The sequence below is a fragment of the Dromaius novaehollandiae genome, chromosome 21 (genome assembly GCF_036370855.1).
Source record: "Dromaius novaehollandiae isolate bDroNov1 chromosome 21, bDroNov1.hap1, whole genome shotgun sequence".
NCBI lineage: Eukaryota > Metazoa > Chordata > Aves > Casuariiformes > Dromaiidae > Dromaius > Dromaius novaehollandiae.
In genome coordinates, this window is record NC_088118.1 from 1,771,964 (window position 1) to 1,787,748 (window position 15,785).

The following is a 15,785-nucleotide window of genomic DNA, read 5'->3' on the forward strand; positions in this document are numbered from 1 at the left end:
GAGGGCAGCAGGGCTCCCACCCCAGCCAGCCACAGCTTTGGGACGAGATGCTCGAAGCGGCTCGAGCACAGCTCTCGCACCGAGGCCGCATCCTGCAGCTGTGCGGGACCGTCCGGATCCCCGCCGGGGAGGAAACGGCCAGCTGCTAACGCCAGCGTTGCCAGGTCACCCCGGGAAGCGGGGACACCCCTTCCCGTGCCTCGGAGGGGCCCGCAGAGGCGGCGGTCCCTCGGCTGCGCCGCGGGGCTCCCAGGCACGCGAGGGCCTTGGTGGGAGGCGAGGAGGACAGAGGCAGCCGTGGCCCACGCCGGCCACCGGGGAGGAGATCAGTCCTCTCTGCCCTGCCCTCACACCGGGTATCTGCAGCCTCCGCTGCCGCCTGCAAAGCCTCCGAGAAGAGCATCAGCTAATCGAGTGGCAGCATCCCTAATCAGCTTGAGGCACTCTCTCGCTAACCCGATTCCTAATAAGAAAATGGTGGACGGGAGGGGAGGGAGGGGGATCAGAGCAAAATCCAGTCCATAAATACCCTGCTCAGCGAGACGGAGTGGAAGGCAATTGGCCGGCTCCGTCCCCAGCGTGGCGGTGTTTGTCTAAATGATTTACTGCAAACACCGAGCCGGCGACAGGCAAAGACGACCCGACAACTCCGCGGCTGGCAGATCGGATAGCGCGGCGCGCTCCTAACACAATCTCAGCGAGTCACTGGAAAGGAATGCATCGACTCAATTCATTAGGACTGATAGCTCCCTCAATGGGCCTGAATAATTGATGGCCTGCAGAAGCTTTTAAGATGTTCTGTGCGCTTGGAAGACTGAGAGGATTATTTTTTTAAAAGCTAACGCACACAGAAAAACATCGGCGAAGGTGATCCGAGCAAAGGTTAGATGGTTTAATACGTCGTGTTTACACTATAAAACCTTGCTCCGTGGCTTGTAGCAGGAAACGGATACGGCCGGGCTTAGGGCAGCGCAAGCCCACAGGCGGGTCCAGGCAGCGAGTTCAGCGGGGGCCGAGCTCACCCGCCGGGGCCGCCGCAAGCCTCCCGGCGCGCCGGGAACCGGGCGGAGCCAAAGGCGGGCGGCTTCCCGGGTGGGAAGGGAGTCTCCCGGGGCCTGCCTCCGCCCCCGCTTACCTTTCACCGTGACGTGGACGCTCTGGCTGATGGAGAGCTGGGGCTGGATCAGCACGCTGCAGACATACTCTCCTTCGTCCATGCCTTTCTGGACATCCATCAGCTTCAGAGTCCCGTTCTCAAAGACCACTTGGCGGTGGTTATCGGGCAGCAGCAAAGAGTCCTTGTACCACTTGATGGAGTAATACGGGTACCCGATCACCCTGCAGTTGATGAAAGTGTCCCTACCCGCGACTGCCGTTATGTTCTTCATCGCTCGGATGCTCGGGGGACCTACATAGTTGGGAGGAAGGAAGAGGCAGGCTAGGTTAACTCCGAAGGGCGGTTTGCTTGCATACAGATCTCTTGCAATTTCAGAGCGAGCTTCTCAGGAAAGCGAGGTAACAGGAGTACTAAGGATCCAGCCTTTGTTCCGGGTGACGAGCAGGCGCTGGCTCCTTTCCGAGCGCATGGGGCAAGCCGCTCGTTGGGGCTCACCTTCCGCTAGAGCTATCACGCACCTAGAAAAGCGTAGGTAGGAAACGGGAGGGCTACGGTCCTCGGTCACTGCCAAACTGCAGCACATTCCACCCAAATTCTGCAGGTGCAGCTTAACCGCAGCGAAAGCTCAGCCCATAAATGCCACCACTGCTCCCCAGAGAGGCATCGGACGCTCTCCGGGAGCGCAGCACGCTCCTGCGGCGGGAACGGTGACCCGCCAGCCCACGTCCCGCCACGGCTCCTCCAGCAGCGCTCGCGGCCACGGGACGTTAGGTAATTTGGGGGCCGCTCGCTGGCACGGTCGCGGCTGCTCTCCCCGCTCTCCTTCGCGAGGAAGCTGCCTGCACGCTGCTGCCTGTCCTTGACGGGGAACCGCACGCAGGCGCCTGACTGCCACGTGCAGGTTTATTTTACTTCCACTAAAACGCCAGCCATTTGGAGCCGCCCGTTGGCAACCTGGACATCGCTGCAACGAGGGATGTGGCAGCAGCACGGGACCTTGCCCAGGCTCTGGCTGCCCCAAGGGCTCGGAGGGTCCCGCAGGCGAGCACGTGGTGCCCTGTCGAAAGGCTTTGAACGAAAGACGGCTCACAAGGGCTCGCCTACGTCTTCCCTGGCACGAGAGACCTCACAAGGCCGGAATGCTTTCGCGGACCTTCAGCCCCCCGTTTCTGCTGCTGGAAGCGTTTGGCTGACACAGGCCTCGCGGGGGGAAGGCACGCCAGGCAGCTCGGCAGCAGAGCTGTCGTGCCGGGGAGTCTCAGCTCGGGGTGGGACGCGCTTCGAAAAGGAGTGGGAAAAAAATTAAGTTCTCGCTCTGTGATGTTTCTTGGGCCCATCTGAGGGATTTGCTCGATTCCAGGGCAAAACAAGCCTGAATCTTATCTACAGATAGGCAGTCAAGAACTGTAGGAGGGGGGAAAAAAGGGCAACAAAACATCCTCATTGAAAACATCGCTACTGCTTCCGTGCCAGGGAGATGAACTTGCTCCAAATTTAGCAGTAAATGGCAGCAAAACTCAGACTCTCCTGGGATCCCAGCCAAAAAGCCGCGAGATCCGTTACAAACCTGAGACACAGACAAACACAGCCCTTCAAGCCTCTTTCTCAGCAGATAAATTCAGGCTACCTTGACTGTGTCTGGCTCCCACCTGTAAAACCGGGAGCTTTAACTGGTGATTATTAATGGGCAGGGGCGCATACCGGACCTCGTGCCCTGAGACTTCTGCCCGGCCCGATTCCCTGCAAGGCGCAGAACAGCACGCTCCCGCCGTAATAACACCGCGATTAACGTGGCCATGGCTTTTAGCAGACAAAGGAGTCACAGACATGACGAATCAAAGCTCATTTTCCACGATTTCATGTACTGGCTCATCATCATTTGTAACGCGCATCCCTGGGCCTGCAGGCACATCGCTGCCGTGCAGAGGGGATGGAGCGAGGGACTGGGGGGGCAGGCCGGGGAATACGGGGGACCCGGGACACTTCCCAGCTGCAAAAATCAAAGCAAGCAGCATTTAGCTGCTACAGGACAGGGCAGCACCCGCAAGCACGCGGGCTCCGTCGGGGAAGGTGCTGCTGGCCCTGCAGGGGCTCTGAGGCAGGGTGAGAGCGGGGCTCGAGGGAGAGCGCATTGCCCTTTTTCCTCTGCAAAGCCACATTCCGGCTCTCCGAGGTTTACAGGACCAATTTGCAGTTAGTTCAGCACCCCGCTGCGAGCCGTGGGGAAGCTCACTGCTCCCGGTGTGCGGTCAGGTCAGGTCGGGGGGGTTTGGCGCACAGGGGACAAGAGAGCTGCACAGCCGGGGAAAGGCGACGGGGCGGGGGAACGAGGAGAAACGCTCTACCGGGGAACAGAACGAAACCGAAAGCCCCGTAAAAGTCCTATTCTGATATTTAAAAGTAGACAGGCACCTCTTACGTTTATTCGCGCTTGGTATTCGGCGCTGCCCACCGAGTTCCGCGCGGTGCACCGGTACACGCCGCCGTCCTTGATCTGCGGGCTCGTCACGTTCATGTGGCTCACCGTGGTGCCGTCCGACATGGTGTACTGGTTGGTGCGGTGCCCGTTGTCCCTCTGGATGGGCTCATCGTCCAGCGCCCAGGTGACGGTCGGCGGCGGAGCGCCCTTGGCGGCGCACATGAGGGAGAACTGCTCCCCGGGGTTGACCACCTTCTCGCTGAAGGAGGAGACGATGCGGGGGGTCCCATCTGGGGGGCACCCGGCGGGAGCGGGGTTAGGCCGCAGCAGCCACACGCAGCCACAGCCGCCGGCTCGAGGGGGGGCCGCGGACCCCCGCCGAGGACGGGGGCGCTCCGGGCACGGCGCGTTTGCGCCCGGTGCCCGGCTCGCGGCCGAGACAGGAGTCCCTGGCGCGAGCCCTCGCCGGTGACGCATACGCCGCTGCACGAACGTACCTGAGCCCCGCTGCCCACCACGGACCCCCCCGCAGCAGAGAGGTGCCGGGACGGGGGCAACGGCAGATGCTGGTTGATGCAAACATCGGCTCAACGCGGGCTCAGCGGTGCCCGTTCCTTGCCCAAGCCCCCAGGGCTCAGCCCCCGTGACCGCTCCCGGGCAGGGGGAGAAGCCGCCGCGCGCACGGCGGCTCCTCGGCCCGGGGGGGTAATTCGGGGCCGGCCCCTCGCAGCCCAGAGGGAAGCCCCGGGCGGCCCCCGCCCCGAGGAAGCCAGCTCACCCTCCAGCGTGATGATGGAGAAGTCCTGCGCCGTCTGCGCCTTGCGGGTGGCGAAGCACTGGTAGGCGCCCGAGTGGCTCTTCTGCGCCGCCGTGATGAGCAGGGTCTCGTTGCTGATGCCGCGGATGGAGATGTAGTCGTCCACCGCCACGAGGTCCGTGTTGCGGTACCAGCGGATGACGTACTCCGGGGACCCGCTGAGGGCGCAGGAGAGGATGACGGTGCTGCCGATGCCCGTTTTGAGCTTCTTTGGTGTGAGGGTCACACGCAGCGGGTCTGCGCGAGAGAGGGCGAGAGCGCGCCGGGCGCTGGCGGAGGACCGTGACGGCGGACGGGCCCCGGCGGCCGCTCGGCGCACGGCGGCCCCGGCACGTCCCCGCGCCCCTGCCCGGAAAAGCCTCCCCCCGCCGGCGCTCACCTATGACCGTGAGGGTCCCCGTGACCTCCGCGGACCCGAAGGTGTTGGTGACCTCGCAGACGTAGGTCCCGCCGTCCTCCACGCGCAGCTCGCTGATCAGGAGGCCCGTGACGCGCTTGGTCCAGCGGCCGTCGGCGGGCAGCGGGCGCCCGTCCTTGATCCAGCGGACGGCGGGGTTGGGGTAGCCCGAGGCGATGCAGGGCAGCTCCACGGGCCGGCCCGCCCCCACCTCCCGCGACTGGAAGCCGTCTAGCACGGTGGGGACGGACTCCGCCGGGTCTGCAAGCGGGGGGACACGCTCACGTGGCGGCGAGGACGAGGCTGGGCGCTGGCCGGAGGATGCCGCGCGCTTGCCCGAGCCGGGGCGGCTGCAAAGCCCCCGCACGGCCGCCCAGGGCCGGGGGGCTCTCCCGCATCCGCCCTCCTCCGGGCACGGGAGCGGGCAGGGGAGGGACGCGGCACGGCACGGCGCGAAGGGAGCGGGCTCCGGCCCCGGCTCCTCGCTGCCCTGCCCTGCCCTCTTAGCAGCCGGTGGGGTGAATAAACACAGCGCTGGAGGAATTACTCAAGGTGACAGCTAATTGGTGCAAAATACACAAATTCCGCAGCACGTTTCAAAATTTACAAGCGGAGGGGCCCATCAGGCAGCGGGGAAAGGAGAAATTAATCACCAAGTCTCAGGCGTGAAATTAAATTCCAGGGGAAAGGAGCCTCTCTCATTACTCCCGGGCAGGAGCAAAACGCCACGACGTGCACGGAGCGGCCGCGACCAGGGAGGGACCGAGCCGACGGGGACCGAGGCCCCAGGGCGCCGCAGAGGTCCGGCCACGGCACCTCGGCCCCCTCCCGCCACGCTGAGACATTGCCACCCCGCGCAGGGAGCTTATGGCCATCGAGGGGTTAACGCGGGTGCCCAAATTGGTGTGCCGGAGAGGCGGCACGAGCGCGAGCCGGGCGAACTCCCTCCCCACCGGAGCAGCGCGGGCAGCCAGCGAAGCCGGAGCGCCCCGAGACACCCGGCACGGCCGCTGCGGCAGTATCGCTTGCACGCTCGCGGCGCGGCGTCGGGCTGCCCGCGCGGCAGGCTGTCACGTCACGTCACGTCACATCACATCACATCGCATCGCATCACGTCGCGTCGCACTGCACCGCGCTCACCTGACACCGAGAGCCTGGCGCCGTTGCTCTGGCGCGTCTCCCCGCTGTACTTGTGCTTGGTGATACACCGGTACGTGGACAAGGCATCCTCCTTCTGCACGTCCGATATGTACAAACCTCCGTACGAAGTAATAAAAAACCTATTTTCTGGAGAGACAAATGGGAAAGGGAGGAGAAAGGTGAGCGAGGCAGCCGCGCGAGCACCCGGGACGCGGCCGAAAGGGAGCTAAACCCTTCGGGTGCAAACCTTTAACCCGGACTTTAAACCGGCGACAGCCACGAACACTCAGAACTTCAGTCTCATGTCTCAGCCCCAGAACGGCCCTTTCAAATCCCGCTCGGCTCAGGATCCGGGCGACAGGGACAACCTGCGGTTTCTCTCTAGCATCTTTTGCAAGCAGCTGCACGTGCCGGACTGAGGTGAGGGCAAGCACCGCGTCCCAAGCCCTAGCAGCGGCAGACGTCGGCGGCATACGGGCACGGAAGGCGAGCGTCCCCCTCGGGAGCGGGGCTGCAGCACCGAGGGCTCCTCACCCCCAAACGGGAGCACAGCCACTGCCCGAGCTGAGCTCTGCCGGCGCTGCCCCGCTCCAGCTGCGGCTTAGTGAGATGTACACACCTGACTCCAATTGCTCCGCCTGAGAGCATCAGGGCCCCGAAACAGAGGGAAAACAGCCACTTTGATTATATGCTATCCCAGCTGCAGTTACCCACACGCAGAGGTAAATACTGGGGATGGAAAGCCCACGCAAAACCTCTCTGGACGAGGCGGGAGCGCAGTCCAGCAGCTCCGCGTCCGGCCACGCGCGCCGGGGCAGCTTGCAGCCGCTCGAATAGCACGCAAAGCAAACACGCGTTTTTCATCTGCCACCAAACCAGCAAGCGCAGGACACTGGTGCACTGGAATTCAGGAAGGGGGGAGCCAGTTTCTATGGCAGCAGCGCTGCATTTTGCAAAGCGCTGCTCCACCGCCCCGCCGTTCCTCCGCCAGCCCCGCGCGCACTTGTGTGCATGTCTGACTGCAGGAGCATCCCAGCAGCGCGGTGCCGTTCCCCGGCAAACAAAGCCCTGCGAGAGCCGGAGCCCTGCGAGAGCCGGAGCGAGGTGACAGCAGGAGGGCAGCAGGCAGCGGCACGACGTGCCACCCTCTGCGGGGACCCCCGCCGCACCCGCACCCGTGCCGCCGGTCTGGCGAGCACCAAGGAGCAGGGCAGAGGAGCCCGGCGCTGCACTTGCACGGCATGGAGACGCCCGGGCTGGGATGCAAGAAGAGCCGCTGCAAGCACCAGGGGAGGCTTCACCCACCGAAGCCCTCCAGATGCGCAGAAAGCCCCGGGTTTCCACATCGGTGCCTCTTCCCTGCAGCAGCAAGAGGCACCTTCCCCCGCGCAAGCCGCGGTTTTGAAGACACCGTTACATTAAGCGTAAGGACTACGCAACCTGACAGCACACCTTCAGTGTTTTTCTTTTAAAAAAAGGGACAAATAACTTGGTCGAGGAGCATCACTCTGGTCCAAGGGGGAGATGCGGGGCGATAACTGATGTAAACGGCTCTGACGGAGACCTCACCGAAGTGACTTATCGCCGAGTCTGCTGGCGAGATTAACGTCGAAGGTCGCAGAATAAAATCAGATCTTTCTGCCTGCCAGGAGGTGGAAAAGCTTTACGGGAAGCCGAGGATTAAGTACGCGGCCAGGCTGGAGCGATGGGGCTCTAATAACTCTCCGAGCCAGACTCGAGCTGCTGCCTTTGGAAACGCCGCTGCAAAAGCAGCCGCCAGCCCGGGTGCTCGCCTCTCCCGGCCCTCGCAAAACAGGGGACTAATAGCAAGCAGAAAGCAAAGCCGGGAGCGACGAGCTGGCCGCTTCGGGGCTGGGGGAGGCGCGGGGCAGGGGCCCGGGCAGCCCCCCGACGCAGCGCGCCGGCAGCCCCCGCACGCGTGCACGCACACCCGCACCCGCCTGTGCCCTGCTACCGCAGTCCCTGTCCCCACGCGGCCGCCGGTAGCGGCCACGACGCGCAGGATCAGTCCCAGGGGCCTTCCAATTGCAGGAGAAAAATTGCAGTCGATAGAGGCTACCAGTTACTGCTCTATCCAATATAGATTTATGAAAACAATGGGGTCAGGGCTTCGGGAGGGAGCACGTTTTATAGTTCATAAGACTAATGAGATAACTTTCCCTCGGTACTCCGGGGCCAATATTTCCTTGCGTGGTCTATTTTAACTGCCGGGGAATCAATAGGTGCCAGCATTTATGAATTAGCCATACTTTGAGCATATGCATCCCAAGGCATCCTGGACAAACTCAATGAGCGCGCGGTGCTATTTCTGGCCACGTCTGAAGTGACAAACGCTTCCCCAGGGGAAAGGCACGGCGAGGGAAGCCCCAAAACACAAAGCCGGGGATTTTGGGCGGCTGCAAAAAAACATCCTCACGGCAGCGGCTGCAAAGGAGCCGCTTGCTGAAGACGGGACTCGCCGCAGACGGCACCTCGCCGCCGCGCTCGGCTTCCCTGCCGGAGCAACCGCTCGGCTGCCCAAGCAGATTGCAAGCGGCTCTCCCGGCTCTCCCAGTGCCGCGACGCAGAGCCCAACTACTGCGGGGGCGAGGGCGAGCCGACCCACGACGGCTCCGTGCAGCGGAGATGCCCAAAGCAGAGCGCGCCTGGCCCAGGCTCCCGGATTAAAGATCCCTCCCTCCATCCCGGAGATGTTGAATAGGAACCGCAACGCGAGCCCAATGCAAATTTAATAAGAGCTGCACAGCATCTGACAGATTTATTTACATGTTTCCCTGCACACGGAAGCCCAGGGGACGCGTCGGGCAGCCGGGGCTCCCCGGGCCTTTCGGAGGCTGCGCGTCTCCCCCGCGCAGCCGGGCAGAGCATCTCCACCTCCAAGTTTTGGGGGCATCTGCAAAACATCCGTAAAGCTCCAGCCGAGCAAGTGGGTCACGCTCGGCACCAAAGGGCCCCTCTCTGCTCCTGCCCAGCCCGGGAGGAACAGGCTCCGCTCGAGAGCGAGCAACGCGCCCCAGAAACGTCGTCTCGAGGAAGCCGCGGAGCTGCCGCCGCCGCCGCTCCGGAGCCGCCCGGCCGGGGCAGCGCTACGGGCCAGCGGCGCCCGCGGAGCCCGAAAGCAGCCCGAGACGCGGCCGAGGCTCGGCTTCCCCGGGAGGCAGAGCAGGAGGCCCCGGAGCCGGGAGCCGTGGCAGCCTTCCCGCCCTAATCGCCTTGAGGAGCGCGGCTCCGGCTCCTCCCGTGACAGGATTAACACCCATCCCTCATTCTCCTCGTGCGACGAGATGTTATTTCTAATTATGCTGTAATAAAGCCGGGCGCGCTCCCAGGGTTTCTTCCAAATCACTTGTAGGCACTCTGCGAGATTGGCTGCTGCTCGGGCCGCTGCCGGCCTGCCGCTCATTAGACATGCATGAGGGAGACGCTTTGCGAAGGGAATTGCATTTAAATGGGTTTTCCGAGAGCGAGAGATGAAACAAAAAGGGAGCGAGCGGGAGGGCGGAGAAGAGGAGGCGAGGTCTGAAAGCAGGGTGCAGCCGTCGCCCGCGGCCCTCCCGCACCAGCCCGCGGCCGGCCGGGCACCGCGTCGGCGGCAGCCGCAGCCCCGCGTTTGCAGGGCTGTGCCTTTGCTTTTGCAGCCCGCCGGGAGCTGCGGCGTACGAACGCCTCCGCAAACCCCTGCAGACAAGCGCCCAGCGAAGCCGAGGACGCCGGCGAGCCGGGCGCCTTGCACGATCCAAGCGTGCGAGAGCCAACGCCCGCTCGCGGCTGTGAAGCAGGCGCCCGGCCGGCGGCCCCGAGACGCCGGTACCCGGGAAAACCGCCGAGCGGGATGAAGAGCGTTACGAAACGGATGGGAGGGGACTAGAGATTGCCATGGCTAATCCTGTTAACGAGACAATTTCTTATCAAACTCATTACGCGCCGCCCCGGGGAGGCGAGGAAGGGGCTGCGGGGAGGCGGCCGGCGGCGCCCGGCCCCGGCGCGCGCCCGCGCTGCCAAACCGCGCGTGCTGCCGCGACGAAAATTGTATTTTCGTTTCCAAGGACAGTTAAATATTGCTCGAGTGACATCTCCCGCAAAATAGTGCCGTCTGCTTCAGATATATCACGCGCCCTCGCCCAGCTCGGAGCCGCAGCGGGTACAGATTACAGCAGGCATTAAAAAAAAAAAAAGAAAAGAAAAGAAAAATCCATTTCAAAGTGATTTTTCTAGTGTGATTTCTTTAACCGTCTATTATGCTGAGCCTCGTTTTGCAGGAGGAAGGGGACGCGAGGCTGCAAGGCAGCGGCGTGCTGCGGCTGGGCCCGGGCGCGACACCCTCGCGGGCTCCCCAGGGCCGGGGCGGCCGTGGCTCTTGCCACGAAACCGCCGCCTAAACACGGCGCCTTCCCCCAAATTCGGCCCCGACGGCTCGCGGGGGTGGCTCTGCGCAGGCAGCGCTGCTGCTGCTGCTCCCCCCAGACTGGCTCTTGCAACGCTGCCGCGGCACCAGCCAGATCTCACGCTAATGAGAGGCGAATCTGGATCGGGCACTGTGCGGAAATTTGCATCTCAAAGAGGAAAACAGGAAGTCGCGAAGAAAGGAAAATCCTCGCCGAGGGGGCGTGGGGCGTAATGAGGCTAAGGCTGCCTCGTCCTGTCAGCTCCTGCTCGTCACCCGCGGGGCACCGGGGACAGCAGCCGCCCGGGGACGGGGACGGGGACAGGGACGCACCCAGCCCCAGGACCCCGCGCGCCCGCCGCGCCGCGGCCACCGCCTCCGTCCCCCCAGCCCGGCGCCGCCCGACAGAGCCCCACGCTCAGAAAAAGTGGCCATTTCCCCCCATCCTCAAGGCTGAAGATGGGCTAGTTTGCAGCTTTCCCTCAAATTTCCCACGGTTTTTTAACGGGGTTTGGTTGCTGCTGGCGCCGTGGTACCCGCAGCTTGGGTAGCTCTAACCAAGGCGGTGGCTCACGCGAAGCCGAGGCTAACGCAGAGGAGGGCAGAAGTGGAGACGCCGAACGAAAACAATCAGAGAAACGAGGGCTGCTTCAGCCCTTCGCAGCCCGTCAGCAGCCCCAGGTTAGGCAAACACAGGAGGGAAAAACCCCAGCGTCTGCGAGCACGTCTCGAGAAATCTCGAAGCGACAGATGCCTTCAGAGGAGGAGATGCTCCCCCCGCCGCGGGCTGCGGGAGCTTTGCCGCGACGGGAACGGGAGTCGGGCTGCTGGATAACGCGCAGATTATTTTCCCCACTTACGCTGTCGAGTGATCGCTTTGCCCTGCAGCGCAAGCTCAATAATTACAACGCCAAAGAGAGCAAAGAAAGAAAGCAAGCCGCGCTTTTTCCCCAGGGAGCGGGACGGGGGGGTCGCTGCCGGCACAGGACCGAAGCGCGGCTCCTCTCTGATCAGCCCCCGCGGGGCCGCGCAGCCCTCGTCCGAGGGCAGGCAGCTCCGGAGCGCCGTTCCCGGGCGGCCGAGCGCGGGGGGTGCGCTGAGGGCAGCGTGCCCGTCCCTGCCCCGAGGCCCGGCGCGCCGCGGGGCTCCGGCAGCCCTGGCTGTCGCAGGGCGAGCTTTGCCGAGGGCGGCGGGACGGGCTCGGCCGCCGGGGCGCGCGGCAGGCGGGCTCCCCGCAAGGGAGCACCCCGAGGCGGCCGCTTCGCACACCCGCCGCCCCCCGAAAGGGGAGAAGCAAGGGGAAGCGCGAGAGAACGGGCACAGAAGAGGGTGGGGGGCGACGGAGGGGGGCACGAGGAACGAGGCGGCACAACGCGCTCGCTCCGCAGCCCTCGGCGAAATCGCAAACCGGTTTACTGAGGTGGAAAGCTGCAGTGAGCTGAGGAGGAATACGCGGAAACCATCTGCAGATTTAAAAATAATCTATTTTACGATCACCCTCGAACATATTCTTTTGCAGAAACCAAATAGGATTTGTTGTTGTTGTTTTGCGCAAACTGTTGGGGAAAAATTACTAGAAACATGCAGGGGGTTTTGCCTTCTTGAGCACTGAGAGTCTAAATATGCCCTTCCTTATGTTTAGAATAGTAACAGTCATCTTAAAATTAACTTGGTCTGCAGCAGAGCTGACAAACAGTTGCAATTCAGAGGCTGCAAAAAGCAGGACAAACCTGCGCTGGGATATCTAGCGCTTCTAGCTGACAGATGTCTTCCTACATACAGTAAATATAGGTCGGCTTTCCCTGCCCAGAGAACTGTGTATCTTAATTAACCAGGCCACTAGCAGCATATGTAATGATTTCTGCGGCTTGCTAAGTAAATCTCGCCTCGATTAGACGCAGGAAAAATAAAAGGCGCGCGTGAAGGGGAGCGGGAGCTGGCGGGCTCGCCGGCGAGGACGGGCCCCGAGGTCGTTGCCTCGTGCAAAGCTTAAACGGATGCGCCAAAGCCGAGATCGCGCTTTGAGCCGGTGGGGAGAACCTAAAGCCGCCCCGGAGGGACCCCGTCGCCTCAACCTCGGGCACGAGGCCGAGCGAGCCCGCGCCGTCGTTGCCCCCGCGCGCTCCCGTGCCGGCGCGCTGCCTCCCCTCCCCGCGCCTTGCCGGGGGCTCGCAGGGGCGAGCGCGGCTCGAGCGAAGGCACAACTGCCTCCCGGCCCGTCGGCAATGGAAAAGCAGAAGTGAAAGCAAATCCCCAGGACGCAACCTCGTCTTTGAAGGCTGCGCGGCTCGGAGAGGGCGGTCAGAGCCCTGCTTTGCCTTTCGCCTCGCACGCAGATTTTTCATGAAGGCGGCACCACCCAAAGCAGACCAAGCCCGGACCGACGAAGGCAGCCCAAAAACACCTAATGCCTGCTGGAGCCGCAAAAAGCTGCCACCGCCGCCAGCTACCGCGAACGGGGAGCCAGGTTGAAACGCCTGGCGTGGACCAGGCGAGCCGTCTCGCTGGAGGGGAAGAGGAGGCAGAAGCGTCCCGGCCGCCGCGAAAGGAGCCGGTGCCTTGCCACGAGCCCTTCCCCGCTCACCGAAGCCGAGGGGACCAAGGCACAAGTTGCATTGAGAGGAGCATCTCTGCATCAAGAGTTATTCAGACACACAAACGTGTGCTGACCTAGTCGGAGGTCCCAGAAAAGCAAGCACGAGGGTGGCTTTAACAGCCCAACGCTTCCAAGAGAGCGGCGGACGCAGAGACGGCTCCGGCTGGCTGCTGCTGCCTTGCACCATCACGACCAACCGCGCAGAAGCGGCCGCTGCTCAGGGAGGGCCCGCGGGCTCCCTGCAGCCCGGCGTCCCCGGGGCGCCCGGGCTGCGACAGGGGACGTCCCTGCCCGGTCTCTTCGGCAGCCGCTTACGGCTTCGCCGTTGGTGGATTTATCTGATCGATGCCTCCCAAAGCCGGCGATGCTATCGGCTCCCGCAGCACCGAATGCCGGGAGCTCGCTGCCCACCGCGCGCACAGACACCTCCTGCTCACGCGGCTCCTGCCAGCTCCAGCGAGGCCCCGTAGCTGCAGCGCCGTGGGATTTGCTGAGTAACAGTTTATGCTCCCGAGATGACGGGGAAATACTATGGATCGCTCAAAACAGGGTGACAGAAATGATTCAGAGCTGGAAGAATTAGTCAGACGCGGGAGGCTCGAGTTCAGCGCGGTGGCTGCGCCCGAGCCCGCAGAGCTGGGCGAGAGGCATCCCACGTCTTCCCAACCAAGACGTACCGGCATCCCGTGCCCGGGAGCTGCAGTTGGACAAATGTAACCTTGAAATAAGACGCAATTTCCTAGCAACAAGCAATGAAATGCTGGGGCAGCTTGTCGGGAGAGCTGGTGGACTCCACGTGGCTCGAAGTCTTTGAATGAGATGAGACTTTTTTATGATACGCTCTAATCTACCTGGGGACGGGCTTTCCCTCTGCCTGGGGGCAGGGACCTGTGACTGTGACGGGAAGGACGAGCGCGTTTTTGCTGCAAAAAGCTCAGATTGGCTCTGCCAGGGAAGGGCTGAGCGACGCGGGATAGCGATGCTCCTAGCTGACGCGTTACAGCAAGAGCAGGGGCTAAACGCGCAGGGCCAGCGCCCAGCCAATTCACAAACTTCTTATTCATAAAAACACCGCAAGGTTCACGCGCATCTGCTAATTACTCAGCCCGCTCCTCTGTCAGGTGAATAACGAGGGGAAAAATAATCAGCAGTTCATTCAAAACCGCGCTGAGGGACCCGCCGAGCGGCACGGCAGCGCTCTGCGGTGCACGCCGAGGCTGGCGGCAGACGTGCCCTACGCGGAGGCACCGTGCGCCCGCCCGAGCGCGCAGGACAGCAGCCCGCCTTCAGCCGGCACCCGCCAGCACGAGAAGCACACGCGCGCACCCACGCCGTCCCCGTCCCCAGGCTCGGGGCTGCTCCGCTGCGGAGACCCCCGTGCCCAAACGCAGGCCCGCCCCTGAGCCGTTTCACCCGGGACATTGCTCGCGGACAGGACCACGCGGCGCTCCGAGACCCAAGGCCACCTCCGCGCTGCTCCAGCTCGCCTTGGGGCTTCCCCGATGCTGCCCGCGGAAGAGGGGCTCCCCCGGGCCCCCAGGTCGCGTGCCTGCCCCAGCGCATCCTCCTGCGTGCGCAGCATCATCGCGCGGAGGTGCGGTGCGGCGCGGCTGCAAACAAAAGCCGGCGATAAATCGCTTCCCCGCTGCTACCCACGGAGATGTAATTACGCTGATGCCTGGAGTGGCTTTGCTGACGGCAGTCTGCAATGGGGTAAACACGGCGCGCGAGGCTAGACCGCGACGGCGGGGGCGCGGGCGGGCAGGCGAGGCGCTTGCTCAGCGACGCTGCCCCGGTAGCTAGCTGCAACCTTCAGGTGCGACAGGGGCGAGAGGCGCCGGGGTCCCTAAGAGCCGCACGCGCGAAGGAGCGGAGCAGCGGCGCTCGGCCTCTTCGCCCGGCGCTGCAGCAGGCAGGGCAGGAGCGGGGCCCGCAGCCGCGCCGGGAGCCCGGCGGTCCCTCCCGGCCCGAAACTGCGACACACACACGAATTCTGCGCACGTGCACGTTCTGCACATGGGACCAGCCGAGAACCTGGCACGCGGAGGGGATTCGCGCTCTCAGGGTACAGAAAACAGGGATTACCTGCGTATTAGCAGAAGGTTAATATCTATTTTTCTGTCCCCACGGCGGGAAACTTCAGTTGCCGCAGCCCGAGGTGGGCTCAGGCGACCGAACGGCGTCACCCCTCGCAGCTCACCCCCTTTGCGGGCTTGGCCCTCGCGGGGCTAGCCCGTGCCCGCACCTTCGCTGAGGCTGGAAATCACGCTGGTCCAAACCTCCTTAAAAAGGCCAAGAACACCCTGATTAGCATCAGCGCAAGCAATTTTCTATCTAGGACACGTTTACATTTCTGTAAGCGTTTCCCTCCTCAACAGTCCTAAAGAAATGAAACGGCCCTGTGTTAATTTTCAGGTATCGATACAAAAGAGCCGTCATTTCTTGCGGCAAGCGACAACCGAAGGCAATCCCCATACGGGGGCAATTTTCAAAGCAGCCCGCTATTAAAGCGTTTTTCAGAGTTGCTCGTTTTGCGGCATCGGTAGAAGCCGTGTTCCCCTTCCCTCCCAGGTGCTCCGAAGTTTGCAGACTCAGCGTTTCGACGCAGGCGTTCCTGCGGGAAGTCACGCAGCTCCGCGGCTCCCTGGCACCGGCCCCCGCAGCCCCGGCAGCCGAATCGCGCCCTCGCCACCGCGGGCCGCTGCCCTTCGGGGCAGGCGGAGAGCACGCCGAGCCGGCAGGCCCCGGGGCCGCGGGACGCACCGCGCCGGCCCTCCCGCCTTGCCTGCCCTGCAGGAGCCCGGCAGGGCCCTCGCCCCGGCCCCGCGACGCCCAGAGCGCCCGGCTGCCATCTGGACGGATAACGGGATTTTTTGCATGCACGTACGGAGGAG

The 15,785-nt window shown here is 63.4% G+C and overlaps 1 protein-coding gene across 1 annotated transcript in view; it reads right to left on the reverse strand.

Annotated features, from left to right (window-relative positions):
- Positions 1–15,785, reverse strand: part of DSCAML1 (DS cell adhesion molecule like 1) — a 95,722-nt gene that overhangs the window by 20,872 nt on the left and 59,065 nt on the right. Inside the window, exons 4-8 of the mRNA XM_064524191.1 lie at positions 5,891–6,037; positions 4,733–5,011; positions 4,315–4,590; positions 3,530–3,826; positions 1,136–1,408 (exon numbers count right to left, since the gene is read on the reverse strand). Coding sequence (XP_064380261.1) covers positions 1,136–1,408; positions 3,530–3,826; positions 4,315–4,590; positions 4,733–5,011; positions 5,891–6,037 — 1,272 coding nt within the window. The remainder of the gene's footprint in view (positions 1–1,135; positions 1,409–3,529; positions 3,827–4,314; positions 4,591–4,732; positions 5,012–5,890; positions 6,038–15,785) is intronic.